General features: G+C 36.1%; 1 protein-coding gene across 1 annotated transcript; it reads left to right on the top strand.

Moving 5' to 3' along the window:
• The first annotated feature begins 1,280 nt into the window (after positions 1-1,280).
• Positions 1,281-8,532, top strand: LOC140756446 (nucleolar protein 9). The gene is made up of 7 exons (XM_073091958.1): positions 1,281-1,565; positions 2,200-3,070; positions 3,406-3,559; positions 4,871-4,999; positions 6,456-6,623; positions 7,799-7,954; positions 8,278-8,532. Exons 1-7 carry the CDS (start codon positions 1,373-1,375, stop codon positions 8,512-8,514), a joined length of 1,908 nt encoding a protein of 635 aa, XP_072948059.1. The 5' UTR covers positions 1,281-1,372; the 3' UTR covers positions 8,515-8,532.
• Positions 8,533-18,236: the final 9,704 nt, after the last annotated feature.

Here is an 18,236-nt window from a genome sequence, read left to right on the forward strand (position 1 = left end):
CAGCCATACTTTCGTACCGCTCTAGCCGCTTTCTAAAGGGCTTGAATTGCTTATAACTCTTATAAGTGATTCATTGATACTTGAAGTGCGTACAATATTTGTATGCAAGTTGTATCACCTGCCCTTTGAGACTACATTGTATTTGGATTCCATGTAAGGAAGTGATTTCAGCGAAACATGGTAGAACAATGTTTTATTGTTCTACTATGGCCACTCGGGTCATGAGGACATGTGGTACCCATTAAAAATATACTTCTTATAAAAATTTATAAGTCTAGGAAGTTTGCAACCTCTACATGTATAAAGCTTTTTTAAGTTTCAAACAATGATATGTCGGGTAGATTTATATATCTACTATGTAAATTATTTAGTTACACCATAGATTAGTAAAGATTACTCACTCCTAACAAGAAAATGTACCCACTTTTGAGGATTAAAATAGTTGCGTAAAAATGTTTTGCCACGTCTCCGTGCTAAAATGTCCCTAAAATATTTGAAATAATTATTTATTTAGTATGTAAATTAAGCAGTATTAGTTATTTATTCGTAAATTTTCTCTAAAAATGTTTTTATTTATCAAGAATTCAAAAAAAAGAACTTACTAATAAGCCGTATGTGGCTTCATTCAATTTCAAGGCGGCGAAGTATCTTTACTAATCTTTGAGTTACACAAGCAATTGCGTGGATATTACTATTAAGATACCGTAGATATTACAAAATTATCTTAATTTTACCTAGCCTGTTTTACCTAATCTTAGCTAATATATTTTAGCTAGAAGTGAATAAATTGGATGTTCAGGTCTGCGACCTGGTTTTGAGCTCACAGCCTAGTTGCGCTGACGTATCGACATCGTATCAAAAATAATATCCCAAGTTAAATAACGAGATATTTTTAGTGATAACCGCTTAAAATAAAACAATTACTTTGATATCATGCTTTTCTGACCTTTTATGTATAATGAAGACAGGTTTGCAGCAATATGCGGTTAACTATACTAGTAATATGAAACGCAATTTTGCTCAATAGCAAAACTCTGAACTTTGAAATCCCATGTAGAGTGTGTTATTATAAGAATGTGGTGAGGTGGTGAGGTATGTGTCGAATAAGAGGAAAGCTACACTAATCGGCGAATCAATTGAAATTAATGAGAATAAAGTTATTTCTTTGATTATGTTTATACAATCTTGTTTTAAGTAAATCTCGGCCTTACGTCTTTATGCCATATCATGCCATAAATGCATTGCCTTATATTGCCTCTATTTAAAAAAAAATCAACTGTCAAAACAACGTGTTTGTCAAATGACAATTGACAACCAACCTAAAATAGATAGTGTTCTATTTATTTTCGTAAAACAAAGTTTGTAAACCAAAATGAGTGAGGAATCCAATGAAGTTATGAAGAAGCGGAACAGGAAGAAGCGTAAGAACTTCCTCGCGAACGCGAAGAAGTACGTGAAGAAGGGACAAATGGGGCGCGGCACGAAAATTCCGGAAGAATTGTATCAATACTTCGTGGGGATTCTGGACGCGATTAAACTGGGTATCAAGGACCCTGATGAGCGGCGTACGTATGGTTTTCAAGCTGTTCTTTCAAAGATGAATACATGTTGTGTACTACGTTTCGTATTTATCTTATCCACACTTATTTTGACTTATAATATGGTGTCAAGCGTTGCTTTATTCTGGTTTGGAGAGTGTAGTAAGGGTGGAGCACCTGTATGTCACGTTCCAACTTAATCCTCAAAGGTAGCAATGCATCTGAGGCTTGTAGGACCCCTGTTCTATGTAATTGATTACAAATGTACATGTGAAACAGTTTAACATACGATTGGGTGGATTGCAATAACTTTTACAACTTTATAATACAACATAAGAACTTTATATATTTTTTTTTTTTTTTTTTTATTTATTTATTTATCTTATACAATCTTACTTACAACTAACCTTACAGGGTAACCTAATGTGTTAGTTTAAGTTACATATATATTATTACACTTATATAATATTATTTAAATGACAAACAATTATTTATATATTACATAATGACAGCTAACATTAAACTGCTATATATAAACATGAATAAACTGCTTGATGAGAGAAATATGTGATGATACCTTCCTGGTTGATCTATACTGGTAGTGCCTTTTGTTAGGTAAATGCTATAATGCATTCTAATTTCCCAAATTAACATATTTCAGATGCCCTCGTAAACAATGTACTGGAACGAACTAAAGGCGAGGAGTTGAACGTAATCGGAAACCAGCTCGGTAGTCGGCTCGTGGAGCTCCTGCTCCCATACTCGTCTGCCGAGGACCTGGAGAGGTTCATTGAGATCCTCTCACCAGAGCTTCGTAAACTTTGCTCCGATAACTTCACAAGTCATATTGTTGAGACTTTACTACGAGTTTCTTGCGACAGAGCCACTGCACATTTACAAGAGGACTCAGAAGAGGTTCCCAAAAAGAAAGCTAAAAAAGAAGCTAAATACACAGATGAACATATCAAAAACTGTCATGAGTTTACTTTAAAAATATGTAAGTACGCATTGAATAACCTCGAAGACTTTGTATGGGACTCCTACGCGAACCACATACTACGTAGTGCGCTGAAATGCCTCAGTGGCATAACATTACTACCGGGAGAAAAACCCAAAGTTAATCTGTTAAAAGAAACAGTACAGGACAACAAAGGAATACCGCCCCATTTAACAACTATGTCGTATAAAAACGTACCAGATGAGTTTAAGGACATTGTTAAGGAATTTGCTAACCGGTTGTCCTTATGGCCACAGTTTAAGGACTTACCCTACCAGAACATTACCTCAGCACTTCTCCAAGTATTGTTATACGCTGTTAAAAACGTCGACAAGAAGATTACAAATAATTTAATCGTTAAGTTACTTAATGAAAGCTTTGCCCCTGATGATTGGGTGTCATCGAGTCACGATACGAAAGATGATAAGAAGAAAATTGACTTAACGGAAAATGATGAAAATGGGGTGGAAAAAGCAGATGATAATTGTGCTAGTAGCAACTTACCGCCTGTGTTTGAATCTGAATCGGCTGTTAGGTAAGTTAATATATAAATTATTTAGCTTGTTTGGCGGTTGCAGAAAGTGGCAAATGACCATGCTTTCCTGATGGTAAGCTACTGCTGCCTTGGACATCCATAATCAACCCCAGGTAAGTTTAAATGATTAGAGTCCTAGGTTGATCACAGATGACTTGGAATGCTTCTAAAAAGTATGTATTCCTTACCACACCACACCTTATTAAGCAGAAATGTGTAGTGTTGCCTTCGGGTCGAACCACAAAGTCCGAACACCTTTTAAATGTCTTCAGCTGTCATTAAATAACTGAAGAGTATATAAAATACTAACCCTATTAATTTGTACCTTATTTCAGGCTATTAGAAGCAGCATTGTTCGTGGCTAAGAAGAAAATGTACACACAGATATATGCCAAGTGTTTTATCAACCGTCTTGGTCAACTGGCCTGCATGCCAATGCTCAACTTCACCGTACAGAGATTGATCGACAACTGTCAAATTAAGGAGGAGGTAAAAATCATCCTTTGTTTATAATACTCCTACTACTACTCCTATAGTAGCGGACAGAATAGGAGAGGCTACTGCCACCCATGGGCATCTGTAATCAACACCAGATAAGATTTAATTCATAGCTGAGATCGGCCACTGATGTGTTACACCCATAGATTAGTAAAGATACTTCGCCGCCTTGAAATTGAATGAAGCCACAAACGGTTTATTATAATAAGTTCTTTTTTTGAATTCTTGACAAATAAAAACATTTTTAGAGAAAATTTACGAATAAATAACTAATACTGCTTAATTTTCATGATAATTAAATAATTTATAATCATAATTTCAAATATTTTAGGGTCATTTTAGCACGGAGACGTGGCAAAATTTTTTTACGCAACTATTTCAATTCTCAAAACTGGGTACATTTTCTTGTTAGGAGTGAGTAATCTTTACTAATCTATGGTTACACCTGAGGACTAAGCTGGAATGCCTCAGAAAAGTATGTTTCCCTTGGTGGTAGAAACCATTGTGGTTCGACTCCGGCGGCACCACCGCCACACCTATTTCTGCCTGATAACAGCAGTGTTAGGCGCTGCTGTGTTCTGGTTTGAAGGGTGTGGTAAAGGAGGCATACTTTTATGAGGCATTCCAGCTTAATCTTCAAGGGTAGTGGCTCATATGTGGCTAATCTTAGAATCTAATGTTATTTGAGGTTGATTAGATGTCTATCGGCGGCAGTAAGTACTTACCATCAGGTGGACTGCATGCTCGTCTGCTACTCCTATATTATTAAATAAAAGTATCCTTTCTTTCACAAACACAGTCTTTCTTTTATTAAATACCCTAAAGAAGTATAACTTTCATCATTTTTATATTTTTACATATTTTAAAGAACTACATAATAACAATTTGTTTACACAATTGTAGCTCTTTTCCATTTTGTAACACTTACAATTGGACCTTTTGAGTGGTAACCTGAAATCTATGTCAACATTACGGTTTTTTTCTTTGCCCGCTTCTTCTCCATAACTAAACACCTTGTAAAGTGTTGGTAGATATTTGGCTAAGGAAGATCACCCGCCGGGCTAGGTAATCATGCCCGGGGAGCGGCCGTGTTCCGAGTCTCAGTTCGGAACTTGTATATATGCTAGATATTTAGAAAACTTCGATAGCGTGATTCAGAATACTCGTGGCGCCATCTCTTGTCGAGAAGCGGGAAGTCGCTACAGATATAATGACAATGACATTTAAAAAGTGCTCTGTAAAGAATCTATTTTGGATTAAAAAAAAATATTTGACTTGATTTGATTTACATTCTGTTTCCAGTTTGAGCCAATGTTTGATGAGTTGGCGGGTAAGATGGGGGCATTATTAGCATGTGGCAACACTGGCGTGCTAGTCGCACTCGCTAAAGCATGTCTTCGCATACGAGCCAAGCAGATGCAGTATATACAAGTTAGTATAACTAGCAAGGGGTAATACTACTTCTTACAAAACTCTTCTTAGATGGGGCTTTTCAAAAACGGTGCAAAAAGAGCTCTCATTCAAAGCTGGTGATGCATTGGCGACTGTTCTAGTTTTACAAATGTCTATAGGTAACGGTGATTACTTTTGATCAGATAGCCCGTCTGTCTTAACGCTAGGTTTAAATAAAAAATGGTCGCCTAATATGTTATTCTGAGGGCTAACAGAGTCAAATTGCAATATTTGATATGAAAAATTATCTAATTTTTATTCTAATTTATAGATTGATTAGTCGTGGTGATCGAAGATTGATTATCAGTAGAGATGCGCCGAATAGTGGTTTCACCGAATAACCGAATACCGAATATAATAATATTCGGTTGAACCTTTACCGAACCGAATAGTCGGCCGAATTATTCGGTTTACCATTTCTTTATTGTCAACTTGTCAGTTATGTGTGTTCATTAACACTTTAAAATGTTGATTTGAGTTTTAAAAATAAATACTGATTTAGGATTTAAAATAAATGTTGACTATACTAACTATACATTAAGTAATAAATGTGTTGACTTGAGGTTTCAAAATAAATGTTGAAATGAAGTTTAATTGCTTTATCTTATTAGCTTTATTCAACACATTCTTCATAGGATTTGAGTTTAGCTTATAATATAACATAAATATTACATGTTTTGTGTTTAGAAGTTTTGTGTTTATGTCCCGTACCATGTCGTGTACACAATAAAATAGAAATACTCGAACCGAATAATTCGGCCGAATACGAATTGTAAAAAAGGTGCCGAATACGCCGAATACCGAATAACAAACGAATATTCGGCGCATCTCTAATTATCAGTAACATACTTTTTACCACTATGTTACCACTTCTAAGGATTTAGACACCTCATATGTCAGTAAGATATCCTCAAAACATTAAATACTATCTATAGTCTGATTCATAATTAGGTGTCCAAAATGTAAACAAAGAAATGTCACTGTCAAAATTAACAAGAAACAAAAACTTTAACAAACTCAACAAAAAACGAAAATTTAACAAATATACACAATTTAACAAACGCGTTATGTAAACGAGAAAATATTAGAGTTCGATCACAATTACGAAAATGAATAATATCAGTTACGAAACTTAAAAATGACAGCACAAGAAATGTCTTGGATTTCGATTGTGTTACCATTATCACATTTTAATTTTCTACCATAAACTTTGTTTTTTATTATTATTACTGTATGGAACGAAATTGAGGTGATATAAACATTAGAAAATGTGAGTTAATCTTAATTTATTTAGATTATTATTTTGTTATTGTTGTATTACTTTGATATCGACAAAAATAAAAACTACCATTTCTAACGCAGTTTCTTGATAGGTCAACACCTTTGTTTACATTTTGGACACCTAATTATGAATCAGAGTATACAATCATTCCAGCATCTAGAAGCAGCACTGAAATGCACAGAAGCAGAGAATCAGAAGTACTTCCCGATACTATGTTTACGACTGTTGCCGCTAGAGGCCGTTGACGTCACCAAACTGGATAAGGAGTACTTCATTAATATCCACGGATCTGTTATACTGCAGAGTATTCTGGAATTCCAGGTTAGTATGATTATTGTTATTAAAAATATACATATTGTCAATTTATGATTCAACTTTATTTTTTATAATATAGAAGCAGCTATCAATTCTGTCTAATAACAACAGTGTTATGTCTGTGGGCGACCTCAGATAAGAATCGAATCCTATCTGGGGTTGATTACAGATGTCCATGGGCGGCTGTGACCACTTACCCTCAGATGGACTGTATGCTCAACTGCTAATGAGCCTGAGATAATTATTTACAATTTTTTATAATCTACATAATATATTTGAATTTTTAATTTGATGAGTTATCATCACCCCTTTACTGTCCCACTGCTGGGCGTGGGTCTCTTCTTAGATAGAGATAGGTTTTAGGCATTAGTCCACCGCACTGATCAACCGCGAATTGGTAGAGTTTACAAGTTTTGAGACTTTATTGTAAAAACTCTTAGGCATCTCGGTTTCCTCGCGATTTTCTCCTTTACCATTATGATAAGTGGTAAAAAAATATATATTTATAATAATACGCATATAACTTACAAAACTCGGAGGTCCACATATTTTAAACTTGGGACCACCAGATTGAAAGGCTGAATTTTAAACCACTATCACAGCTCGATTGCTCTATTCTTGTAATTCTATATTCTAATATAGTAGGCTAGCTTTTTTTTTATAATATAAGAGTAGCAGACGAGCATGCAGTCCACCTGATGGTAAGTGGCTACTGCCGCCCATGGACATCTGTAATCAACCCCAGATAGGATTAGATATTCCTACCTGAGGTCGGCCACAGATGCGCCGCTATCCCTGAGGGCTAAGCTGGAACGCCTCGGAAAAGTATGTCTCCATTACCACACCTTTCAAACTGGAACACTAGCTCCTAAAACTGCTGTTAGGTAGGAACAGGTGTGGCGGTGGTGCTGCCGGAGTCGAGCCACAAAGGGTTCTACCACCTTCAAAACTGACCCGAAAAACGTGGTGTTGCCATATAAATAAAAAAATGTTAAGGGTGAACAAGCATTATCATTTAGGGGTATGAAAAATAGATAGTAGCTGATTCTCAGACCTACTAAATATGCATATAAAATCTGGTGAAAATCGGTAAAGCCGTTTCGGAGGAGTACGGTTACTAATATTGTAACACGAGATTGTTATATATAAGATAATTAGAGGTATTTCTTGTAACATTTCAGAGGCCAGCAAAAGCGGTGTCAGGGTTGCTGGAGTTGTCCCCGGAGCAGCTGTTGGTGGTTTTAAGTGATGCGAAGGGCAGCCACGTGGCGGATGCCCTGTGCCGTAGCGCTAGTGTTGGGGCGAAGGCGAGGGATAAACTTGTGTGGATTCTTAAGGTGGGTTCTAGTCTTTTTCGATATACATGGTGTTCAAAATGAACTCGTTTGATTCCTGGCCTGGGAAAATGTGTTAAAAACTAATTATGCAGTTTCATTTTTTATCAAATCGGTCTTGTAACTCCTTTCACGGAGCCTTTCGGAGCAAGAATTGAAGGTTTTTTTTTTCTTTTATATTACAAAATGAATGGTAAATACTAAATATGTACTATAATATAACGTACTATAATATATATTTTAATTTGTATCATGTCGTATTGTATGACATTACATTTACCAATTATTTAACTTTAATAATTTATTGATTTCATCTTTCCCAACAGGGCTACTACCAAAAGCTGGCGCTATCACAGTACGGTTCCCGTGCATTCGAACCGATCTTCGAGGCGTGCTCTCCAGAGCAGAAGATCAAAATAATGACAGAGATATCAGATAAAAGCAATCTTCTGAACAGCACACAGTACGGCAGGGTGATCGCCAGTAAGCTGGACATAGCCACCTTCAAACTATCTCAGAAGAAGTGGGAGAAGAATAGACAGAAATTGGCGGAGAAAGATTGATTAAAATGATAAATGTTGTGTTGTTGTTTTTCTGTTTTTAAAGCCATATCTATAAGCTTTAATAAGCTATAAGCTTTCTACACTCATAGCCCCAAACTAAGGTTTTTCTTGGGTCGTGGACACACAAAGACGAATATACAAATATCCAGGACTAAAATAGACATTACATTAATCATTTAGATACTTGTTTGGCCAGGGATCGAACCTGGAACCCAGTGCGTGTTGGCGTATGGTGACTGCGCCGCCCCGCGGGTCGTATAATTTTAATTATCACAGATTCGAAAGTTCAATAATTCAAACTAGAGACGTTGGTACATACCTACATACATAAAATGCATTATCATAAGTAAATATATATATATTAGTCAACAGAACTAGAAATATAAAAACAAAAAACACGATTATTTAAAAATATAGTCTACTCACAATTTAGACGAATCCAACGACACTTATATGTTAGAATTCGTCAAGCCATTTTTACTGTGCGCGCCAAAGAATAATAAGACACTTATATACATACAGTAAAGATAATTATATATTATTAATGAAAATTATTAATTAATAATAAGATAGTGTATAGTATCGATATCTTTGTACAAATTAATTGACAATTATATTAATCGAAAAACGATTAATTGTCGGGTACATATAATAGTCTGGTAGTAATAAACGCAAAAATAAGTTTCTAACATCATTTATTTAGGTCTTCTAAGATCGCGCCAAAACGAGGGTGCCGTAAGGACCTGAAAAAAAGTATAATTATAGATTAGAAATAAAATTATGAATTTAAAGGTAAAAATATGTTTGAAGCACCATCTCTTAGCATGTTTGTTGTACTATTTCACTATTTCTAGTTTCATGACTTATAAAGTTGCCACTAGATGGCGCTGCTTTCAACTTTCTTTCTTTATTTTCGGTGCAGTCTAAATACAGATTGCTGGATTTATTTCTGCTTAATAACAGCAGTGGTGCATTGTAATACTCTGATTTGAAGGACGTAGCAAGGGAGACATGCTAATCCATGACGTTCCAACTTAGTCCTCAGACGTAGTGTGATGAGCCTTAGGCAGGACTAATTTGAGGTTGATGACAGATGGCCACGGGCGGCAGCAGCCACTTATCATCAGTTGGACTGCTCGTTTGCTACTCCAATATTATAAAAAATAAAAAATACATTAGAAATTAATTATCACTTGCTTAAACAGTGAAGGCAAACATCGTGAGGAAACCTGCATACCTGAGAGATTAAAAAAAACAGTTCTCAGAGGTATGAGAAGTCTACCAATACGCACTTGGCCAGCGCGGTGGACTATGGCCTAATCCTTCTCATTCTGCGAGGAGACCCGTGCCCAGCAGTGGGACAGTAATGGCACAAAATAAAAACTTTTATTTTGTGCCTTTTATTTTGTGGTAATTGGTTGACGATGAAAAAAAGATATTTAATGAAAAACAGATATTTACTCATTCCGTGGTGTTCAATCCGCACTGCGTATTCAGGCGCCCTCTTCTGGCGGGATATTAAGCTTGGTTTTCTGTAGCCCCCATGTAATGGGTAGATAATGGTGGGTTGTTCTAGAGGTGCGGCGTGAATCACCACCACCATGCAGACCAGAGCGAGCATAACCTGGAAAAAACATGATTTCAGTAAGTATTCTAAATTAGTTATTATTAATTTTGAGCTGGTCCTTAATTCTTACTCTCTAAATTAAAAGTACCCTAAGTTACTCCTTGTAACGTCAGCTAACTGTCAGTGAAAGTGTGATCAAAATCGGTTAAGCAAATTTGGATATAAGTAGGAACATACAGACAGACAAGAATTTTATTTGTATACACACAGAAAATAAGTAGTAAGTACATAGAAAACAATATCTATACCTACTTCAAATAAATTAAATTGAAGTGTCTGTTTGTAAATAATGTCAATATAATATCGTTTTACTAAATGCATATGAAATTATGGAGTGTACCAGCGTAGGTAACTACCTACTTGTAATAAAAATAACTATTAAAATTTGGGAAATTATAAAACAGTCGAATAAAAAAGAACTTTGCGACTGATAATGACATACTGTTTTAATAACTTGTGCGACTACATTACTAAGTGAGCGACTGGAAATATAGAGAGGCAACTTTAGTATTAAGATAGATTATGTTTTTCTAATTGAATTTGTTAGGTTGTTAGGTTGGTTTGTTGAATTGGTTAGGTTAGGTTGGAACATATAAGACAATATAAAACTAAGCGAGCAAAAGGATTAGGATTCCGCGTAAAAACAAATTAAAATCCCATGAAATCTGTAGAATATTTTCACTGTTTACATTATGCTTTAAACTGCACAGTTCGTTAAAAATACAAAGATATACAAATGCTTACCAAGAACTTCATGTTAATTATTTCCAACAAACTATTGATGATTCTTTATGAATTAGGCTCCCTTTAAATACTAAAATACAATGGATATAATTACCAATTAATTCGTTTTTGATTTGACTCAAAATTATATAGGTTTATCTAAGAATAAGTCGATTAACTAACGACCAATTAATGTAATATTAGTATCGTATGATAATAAATCAATTATTATGTTAAGGTGGGTATTAGTAATGATGTCCCTGTAGTTCCGGGATCAGAATAGGGCTCCGGTATCCTCTGCCTGTCGTAAGAGGCGACTAAAAGGGGACTTTCGGGGTTGCGGGCGGCAAGAGTGGGAGCTCTAACCGCCTGGCTAGCGACCCCGGGAAGAACGATGGTATGTGTGACCTCATAACGGCGTACGCTCCACACGGACTGGCGAGCTTCATAATCATCTAGGCGGAGCCAGACGGGGCCACGCGCCAAGAGGACTCCGGTTGCGTTCCTTTGGAGATCCCGGAGTCCTCTACGCAGCGCCGAGGACGGTCATCGGGGGGGCTTCAGTGCGTTAAAGTCCCAAATAACCTGTCGTCGCTCCCACGGCGTCTGGTACCTTTTGAAGGTTTCCCCCTCGTGAACAAAAAAAAAAGGTATTAGTAATGAGAGGTGGAACTAATATGGTTCGGGGAGGTACTTACTATTTACATATATTTAAAAAAAACTTTTAAAAATCATCATTTTGTTTTTATAATTATCAGAAGTAGGTACACATGCAGTCCACCTGATGGTAAGTGGCTACTGTCACCAATGGACATCTGTAATCAACCCCAGATAGAATTAGATATTCCTAACTGAGGTCGACCACAGATGCGCCGCTACTCCTGAGGACTAAGCTGGAACGCATCGAAAAAGTCTGTCTCCCTTACCACACCCTTCAAACCGGAACACAGCAGCGCCTAACACTGCTATTATTAGGCAGAAATAGGCGTGGCGGTGGTGCCGCCGGAGTCAAACCACAAAGGTTTCTACCACCTTCCTACCACTTATGAATAAAAGCTTGTAATAATGGAATTCAAATCAATCAATTTTTCATACTTTTAAAAATAAGAAGACAATAATAGGCGTGGCGGTGGTGCCGCCGGAGTCAAACCACAAAGGTTTCTACCACCTTCCTACCACTTATGAATAAAAGCTTGTAATAATGGAATTCAAATCAATCAATGTTTCATACTTTTATAAATAAGAAGACAATAAATATTATTTATTAGTTTTAATTGATCGTGACTATAAAATCGTGAGTTACGCTTACGTATCGACAATAAACCTTGGGAGATTTTATTAAATATCATGTAATCTGTTCTTCTTAATTAAACGGAATTCTCGTTATTCTGTCGTCAGAGATTTTCTTAGCAAAGGTTTAAGGAATGCAGACTATGAATAAGAAGTAATGTTGACTGTAGCTATGGTAGATAAATTCCCGCTTGAACCCTAATGGTTCTACCACGTTTCAAAGTAGTATAATCTTTTTCCATTCGAATCCCAACATTTCAAGATTTGCCCATAGATTAGTAAAGATACTTCGCCGCCTTGAAATTGAATGAAGCCACAAACGGCTTATTTGTAAGTTCTTTTTTTGAATTCTTGACAAATAAAAACATTTTTGAGAAAATTTACGAATAAATTTTACATAATAAATAAGTTATTATTTTAAATATATTTTAAATATTTTTCGCAACTATTTCAATTGTCAAAACTGGTTATATTTTCTTGTTAGGAGTGAGTAATCTTTACTAATCTATGGATTTGCCCTTACACATAAAATAAAAAAGCTACTAGGGCTACGGTTGTTATGTTGGTAACTTTTATTTTAAGTAAACCATTACCTATAGGTACTAATTTATTTAAGTAAATAACTATTTCATAAGAAAAATAATAAACTCCTAGGCAACTTGTATCGTCTTGATACCTTTGTGCAAATAGATTTAGATAAATAAGAAATTAATTTAATTAAATCATGGCCGTAAAGCATAGACTTAAATAAGACATAATTTAAATCATGACCGTAAAATAACAATTTCTTCTTCAACCAAACACTAGCCCAAACATTTCTCAACGTCAAGAATTATATTATAAAGGACTTCAGGTAAATATCAAACTGTACAACAAAATGCTACTGCCACCGTTGTCTTCCAAAAACCAAAGCTTTGCTGTCAAGTCTTGGGAGCGCTGGCGGCCATCTTGCGATACAAAGATGTGTCAAATGTAACTGATCAAAGGTTTTAAGGATTAAAGGATAGCTTCGGGCGATCGCTTTTGTTATTTCTATGTTGATCTGGACGTGGCTTTGTTTGTGATGTCTTAGATTTGGTACTTACATACTAAAATTAGGTAGCTAAGTGGTTAAATATCTCTTAATCTAGGGGTTCGAATCGGATGCACGTATTTCTGATTTTTCCAATCATATTAGAAATTATCTCTTGCTAGGAAGGTGCAGGAACAGCTAAGTACAGATTGGCGACCTTAACACTCCTTTGATAAATTTTAGGGTTCCGTACGACGAAAAACAAAAAACCTAATCCTTATTATTAAAGAACTGTCAAGCGTAAAAATTTCCTCTCGACTTTTTCCTTTACCGTTAAATAAGTGATAATTAAAACGCACATAAATTTGAAAAACACGTGGGTGCCTAAGATGCGAACCTTGAACTCCTTGATTAAGAGGTAGTGGTCCACGAGGCTATCATTGTTATTTTATCTACTTGTAAGGGAAAAAAATAGATTGCATTTGGGATTTCACATGGACACAGTTCTACTAGATAACCTTTAACCTTAAGAGCAAAATTGAAATGAGTAAGTGTTGTTAGGCGGTAAAATTATATTTTATATTTGTCATATTATCAATATTTACAAAATAAAATCCCGCTTGTAGTCTATCTATTTGCCAGTGCAGAGACGGAGGAGACCAGCTCTTAATTCTGAAATAGATCATAGTTTATCTTCCCATAAATCTAATATATAAAATTCTCGTGTCACAGTTTTCGTTGCCATACTCCTCCGAAACGGCTTGACCGATTTTGATGAATTTTTTTGTGCTTATCCGGTATCTATGAGAATCGGCCAACATCTATTTTTCATCCCCCTAAGTGATAAGGGTTGTTCACCCTTAACATTTTTTCGGGTCAGCTAGTAAATTTATAAATTAGTATGTAAAACTTGTAGTTAGATATTATTAAGAAACTCATTATCTAATTCTTAAAATGAATGTCAAAAATTGAGCTCAATTGGTTTAGTGGAAGTTAAAAAAATGTAGTCTCTAAGAATCTTCTAAAAATATTCTAAGGTATATTATTACTTTTCTTACAAGTAAAAAGTGTGTGTTATGTATGCGAATAAGACACTTCTTTAGCGCAGCGACTAAAATATAATAATTATTGTTATGAATTCCAACATGTTAACTAAGCTTTTAAAGGTGGTAGAACCCTTTGTGGTTAGACTCCGGCGGCACCACCGCCACACCTATTTCTACCTAATAACTGCAGTGTTAGGTGCTGCTGTGTTCCGGTTTGAAGGGTGTGGTAAGGGAGAAAGACTTTTCCGAGGCATTCCAGCTTAGTCCTCAGGGGTAGCGGCGCATCTGTGGCCGACCTCAGGTAGGAATATCTAATCCTATCTGGGGTTGATTACAGATGTCCATGGGCGGCAGTAGCCACTTACCATCAGGTGGACTGCATGCTCGTCTGCTACTCTTATATTATAAAAAAAAGCAAGCAGCAAATTATGTGTTACATTAGCGCGCAACTCCGTCCCACAATCAAAAATAAACAGATCTGTTTCCTAACCGCACCGAAAGTATCACAATTTCAAAAAGCTTGTAAAACTGCAACGGACTTTTCAATTTGCGTTCCCGTTGAGGGTTCGTTAAAAACGTAGTTGGTAACTGGAGTCGTTAGCGAATGTCAGTTGAATGCAGTCTCAGCACTCGATGAAACTAATCAAACTTTTGCTAAGGTGTCGGGTAAAGCAACGCTGTTGAGAGCGGAGAGGGGTCGCTAGTGTCGCTTATGGAATGTGTCAAATTGTTTTCTAACTTTTTTGTATGATATAGGAGTAGCAGACGAGCATGCAGTCCGCCTGATGGTCAGTGACTACTGCCGCCGACTTTTTTGTATAATATACTTAGGAGTAGCAGACGAGCATGCAGTCCGATTGATGGTAAGTGGCTATTGCCGCCGATGGATATGAGCAATCGACTCCAGATAAGATCATTAGATTCCTTCTTGAGGTTCGCTACGGATGTGTATAGATCGCTGTAGATGTACCCCTGATGAAAAAGATAGAACGTGTCAGAGAATATGTCTCTTTTACCACACCCTGCAAAGCAGTATATGGTAGAGTTTAATATTGCTGTTATTACTGAGTCGAACCACAAAGGGTTCTACCTTCAGAATGTAAAAAATCTACTTAAAACTAAGTTTTGGACCTAAAAAATTTTAAACAACATTTTTACCGACTACAAAAAAGGAAATGGTTCTTATTGAAGTCGGTCTAAAAGCGAGTTTAGGCCTTCAGTACTCAAGTAGCGGTTACATACCCTTCAGTTTGACCGGACCCCAAGCCAAATTACCAATCAGTGTGTTGTCATGCACAGCGGAGACAAGAGGTGGCGAGTCGGGGATTAACTGACCGATTCAGTCCCGCAGTTAACATGCTATGCTCGGACGAAAAATTAAGACAGCATGGAACCGTATTGAAAAACCCAATAGTAGAATCGCATTGAAACCTGTTTTCTTGAAGGATAAATGTGGTGAATGATCTTTATATAATTTTCATTGATACTTACGGTTCCACTAATGACCATTGGTTTCCTTTCAAAGTAATGGTTTAGGTCCTAATTGATCTCGCTGGCCCATGGACATCTGTATTCATCCCCATATAAGATTAGATTTCTATTTGATGGCACAGATGTGCCGCTACCTCTGAGGGCTAAGCTGGAATGTCTCGGAAAAGTATGTCTCCCTTCAAACTAGCACACAGCACTTAACACTGCTGTTAATCAGAAATAGTATGGCGGTGTCGCCGCCGGAGTCGAACCACAGGGTTCTAACGTCTACCACCTTCAAGCACATGGGATTTTTTAAAAATAATTTTCAGGTGTAAAGGTTTTCCTTTATTAAAGCAGGGAACAGATAGTGTCGTAAGTACATAATAAATTATGTATGTTTTCTAAAAAAACATAGATAAATGGTCAATGTCTCACGATGGACATCAGAAACCCGATCCAAATAATAATAATCCGAAGGCGATCACAGATGCGTTACCATTCCTGCAGACGAAGCTAACCGAAATAATTATTTAATGTGCGTAATTTATTCGTATTAAAATCGTCATGTGTTTTTTTTTCAATACTTTATTCAAATGCTAAGTCTCTGTTTTTTGGTCTAAGGGCGTATGAATGATAGGTAAACGGAAATATTTCACTGGTTAATTGTAAAGCGATAATTGGTTAATTGGGACTGTCAATCAATTCCCTTTTCAACCATAGAGTTACCATAGACATAGTTACTATAGTCCACCACGCTGGCCAAGTGGATTGATAGCATTTGAGACCTTTCTTAACACAATTCTCAGGTGCATAGATATGCTCCTGATCCAATCTTATCCAATATTAACTATAGTTTTTTTATAATATGTGTAGCAGACGAGAATGATGTCCACCTAATGGTAAGTGGCTACTGCCGCCCATGGACATCTGTAATCAACCCCAGATAGAATTAGATATTACCTGAGGTTGGCCACAGATGCGCCGCCACCCCTGAGGACTAAGCTGGAACGCCTCAGATAAGTATGTCTCCCTTACCACACCCTTCAAACTTCACAGCAGCGCCTAACATTTCTGTTATTAGGCAGAAATTGGTGTAGCGGTGGTGCCGCCGGAGTCGAACCACAAAGGGTTCTACCTCCTTCAAAATTGTGGGGTTCATTATAGATGTCCATGGGCGGCAGTAGCCACTTACCAGGTGGACATCATTGTCGTCTGCTACTCATATTATAAAAAAAAAACAATTATAGTTAATATTGCTTACAATTTTCAAACAATTAATATTGCAATTAATAACTGCAATGGTACTTCACCGTTATCTATTTTCCAATGTGGTTTCCATTTTACATGTACGCAGGAAGTTATTATTTGTAATTCGTATTAAAATAACTCATTATAACCACAGAGCTACATAATACTAGAGAAACTTGAGTCATGGCTGTATGACCATTTTATTTTGCTCACACCTATATTTATCTTTTTCTTAAATTGGATTTTTAAATGTTAATTTAAATATTGAAATAATAATAACATTAAAAGTACTTGTTATAAAATTCTAAAAATGAGGTAAAGATTAGACTTCTACATATATCGGAAGATTTTAATAGGTATTGTTTAAATCAAAATCAAATCACATTCGTCGAATCAACATCAAAAGCTAATTTTTATAGCGTTAAGATGTGTACTGGCATCTTCATAATTTGCGAAAAATATTATCCGATTAATTTTTTCTATCGCATCCAAATAACTAATAAGTATAATTTCAAAATAAGAACTTCTATATGCAGCACAGGCAGTGTAAGTCAAGTGACGTAACTGTAGAAATAATTGTTCAAAAATTTTAATTAATTTGGCCGTTCAAAGTGGGTAAAGATCAAGTTCTAAGATACCGTTTCATGAATAGAGATCAAGCTAATAAAAGCGTGGTAAAAAGAGTGTATCTTAAGATAAAACGCACGCGGCCCAGGCTGGAAATAAATGTTCCACACTTAAGTGATTACGAGGCATCGTCATGCCATTTCTATAGGCATATTACTCTATGACTTCAAACCTATAATAACAACACAAACAAAATAAACTGAGTAATCTGGCGGATAACAATTAGTTTCATCCACTGGGCACTTTTAATTACAACCCTTTTATATCTCTTATTAAATACTAGTAAAGCGCGCGGCTTCGCCCGCATTTTAAAAAACAATACATACATAATAATATAACTGAAAAATTGCACCTTCATTGGAATGACAGCGGCTTTCTGTTTAAAGTTCATCGTACCAACTCAGAAACCTTAGTGAGCTCATGCACAAGAAGTTTGCAAAAGATCATCACACGTTCCAATGCATAGTTCTCTATTTTGTCAAAGTTATGTGCGTATTAAAAATTTATTATCTCTTGCTTAAAAAAACATCGTAAGAATATACTTGAGAAATCTCAAAAACAAAATAGCTGGTCAGCACTTGGTCAACGCGGTGGCTTAAACCTTTTTAACTCTGAGATTTGCTGGACACGGTCTCCTGTCCAGCAACGGACAATGGCTGACGACGATTGTAATTCA

This window comes from Epargyreus clarus, unplaced genomic scaffold, assembly GCF_041222505.1.
Source record: "Epargyreus clarus isolate Ecla_fem2 unplaced genomic scaffold, WU_Ecla_fem_2.2 ptg000035l, whole genome shotgun sequence".
NCBI classification, from domain to species: Eukaryota; Metazoa; Arthropoda; class Insecta; order Lepidoptera; family Hesperiidae; genus Epargyreus; species Epargyreus clarus.

Coding starts and splice junctions, on each gene's coding strand:
- LOC140756446 (XM_073091958.1), top strand. CDS start 1,373: ATGAGTGAGGAATCCAATGAAGTTATGAAGAAGCGGAACAGGAAGAAG. Junction 1,566..2,199: donor CAAGGACCCTGATGAGCGGC/GTACGTATGGTT, acceptor AACATATTTCAG/ATGCCCTCGTAAACAATGTA. Junction 3,071..3,405: donor GAATCTGAATCGGCTGTTAG/GTAAGTTAATAT, acceptor ACCTTATTTCAG/GCTATTAGAAGCAGCATTGT.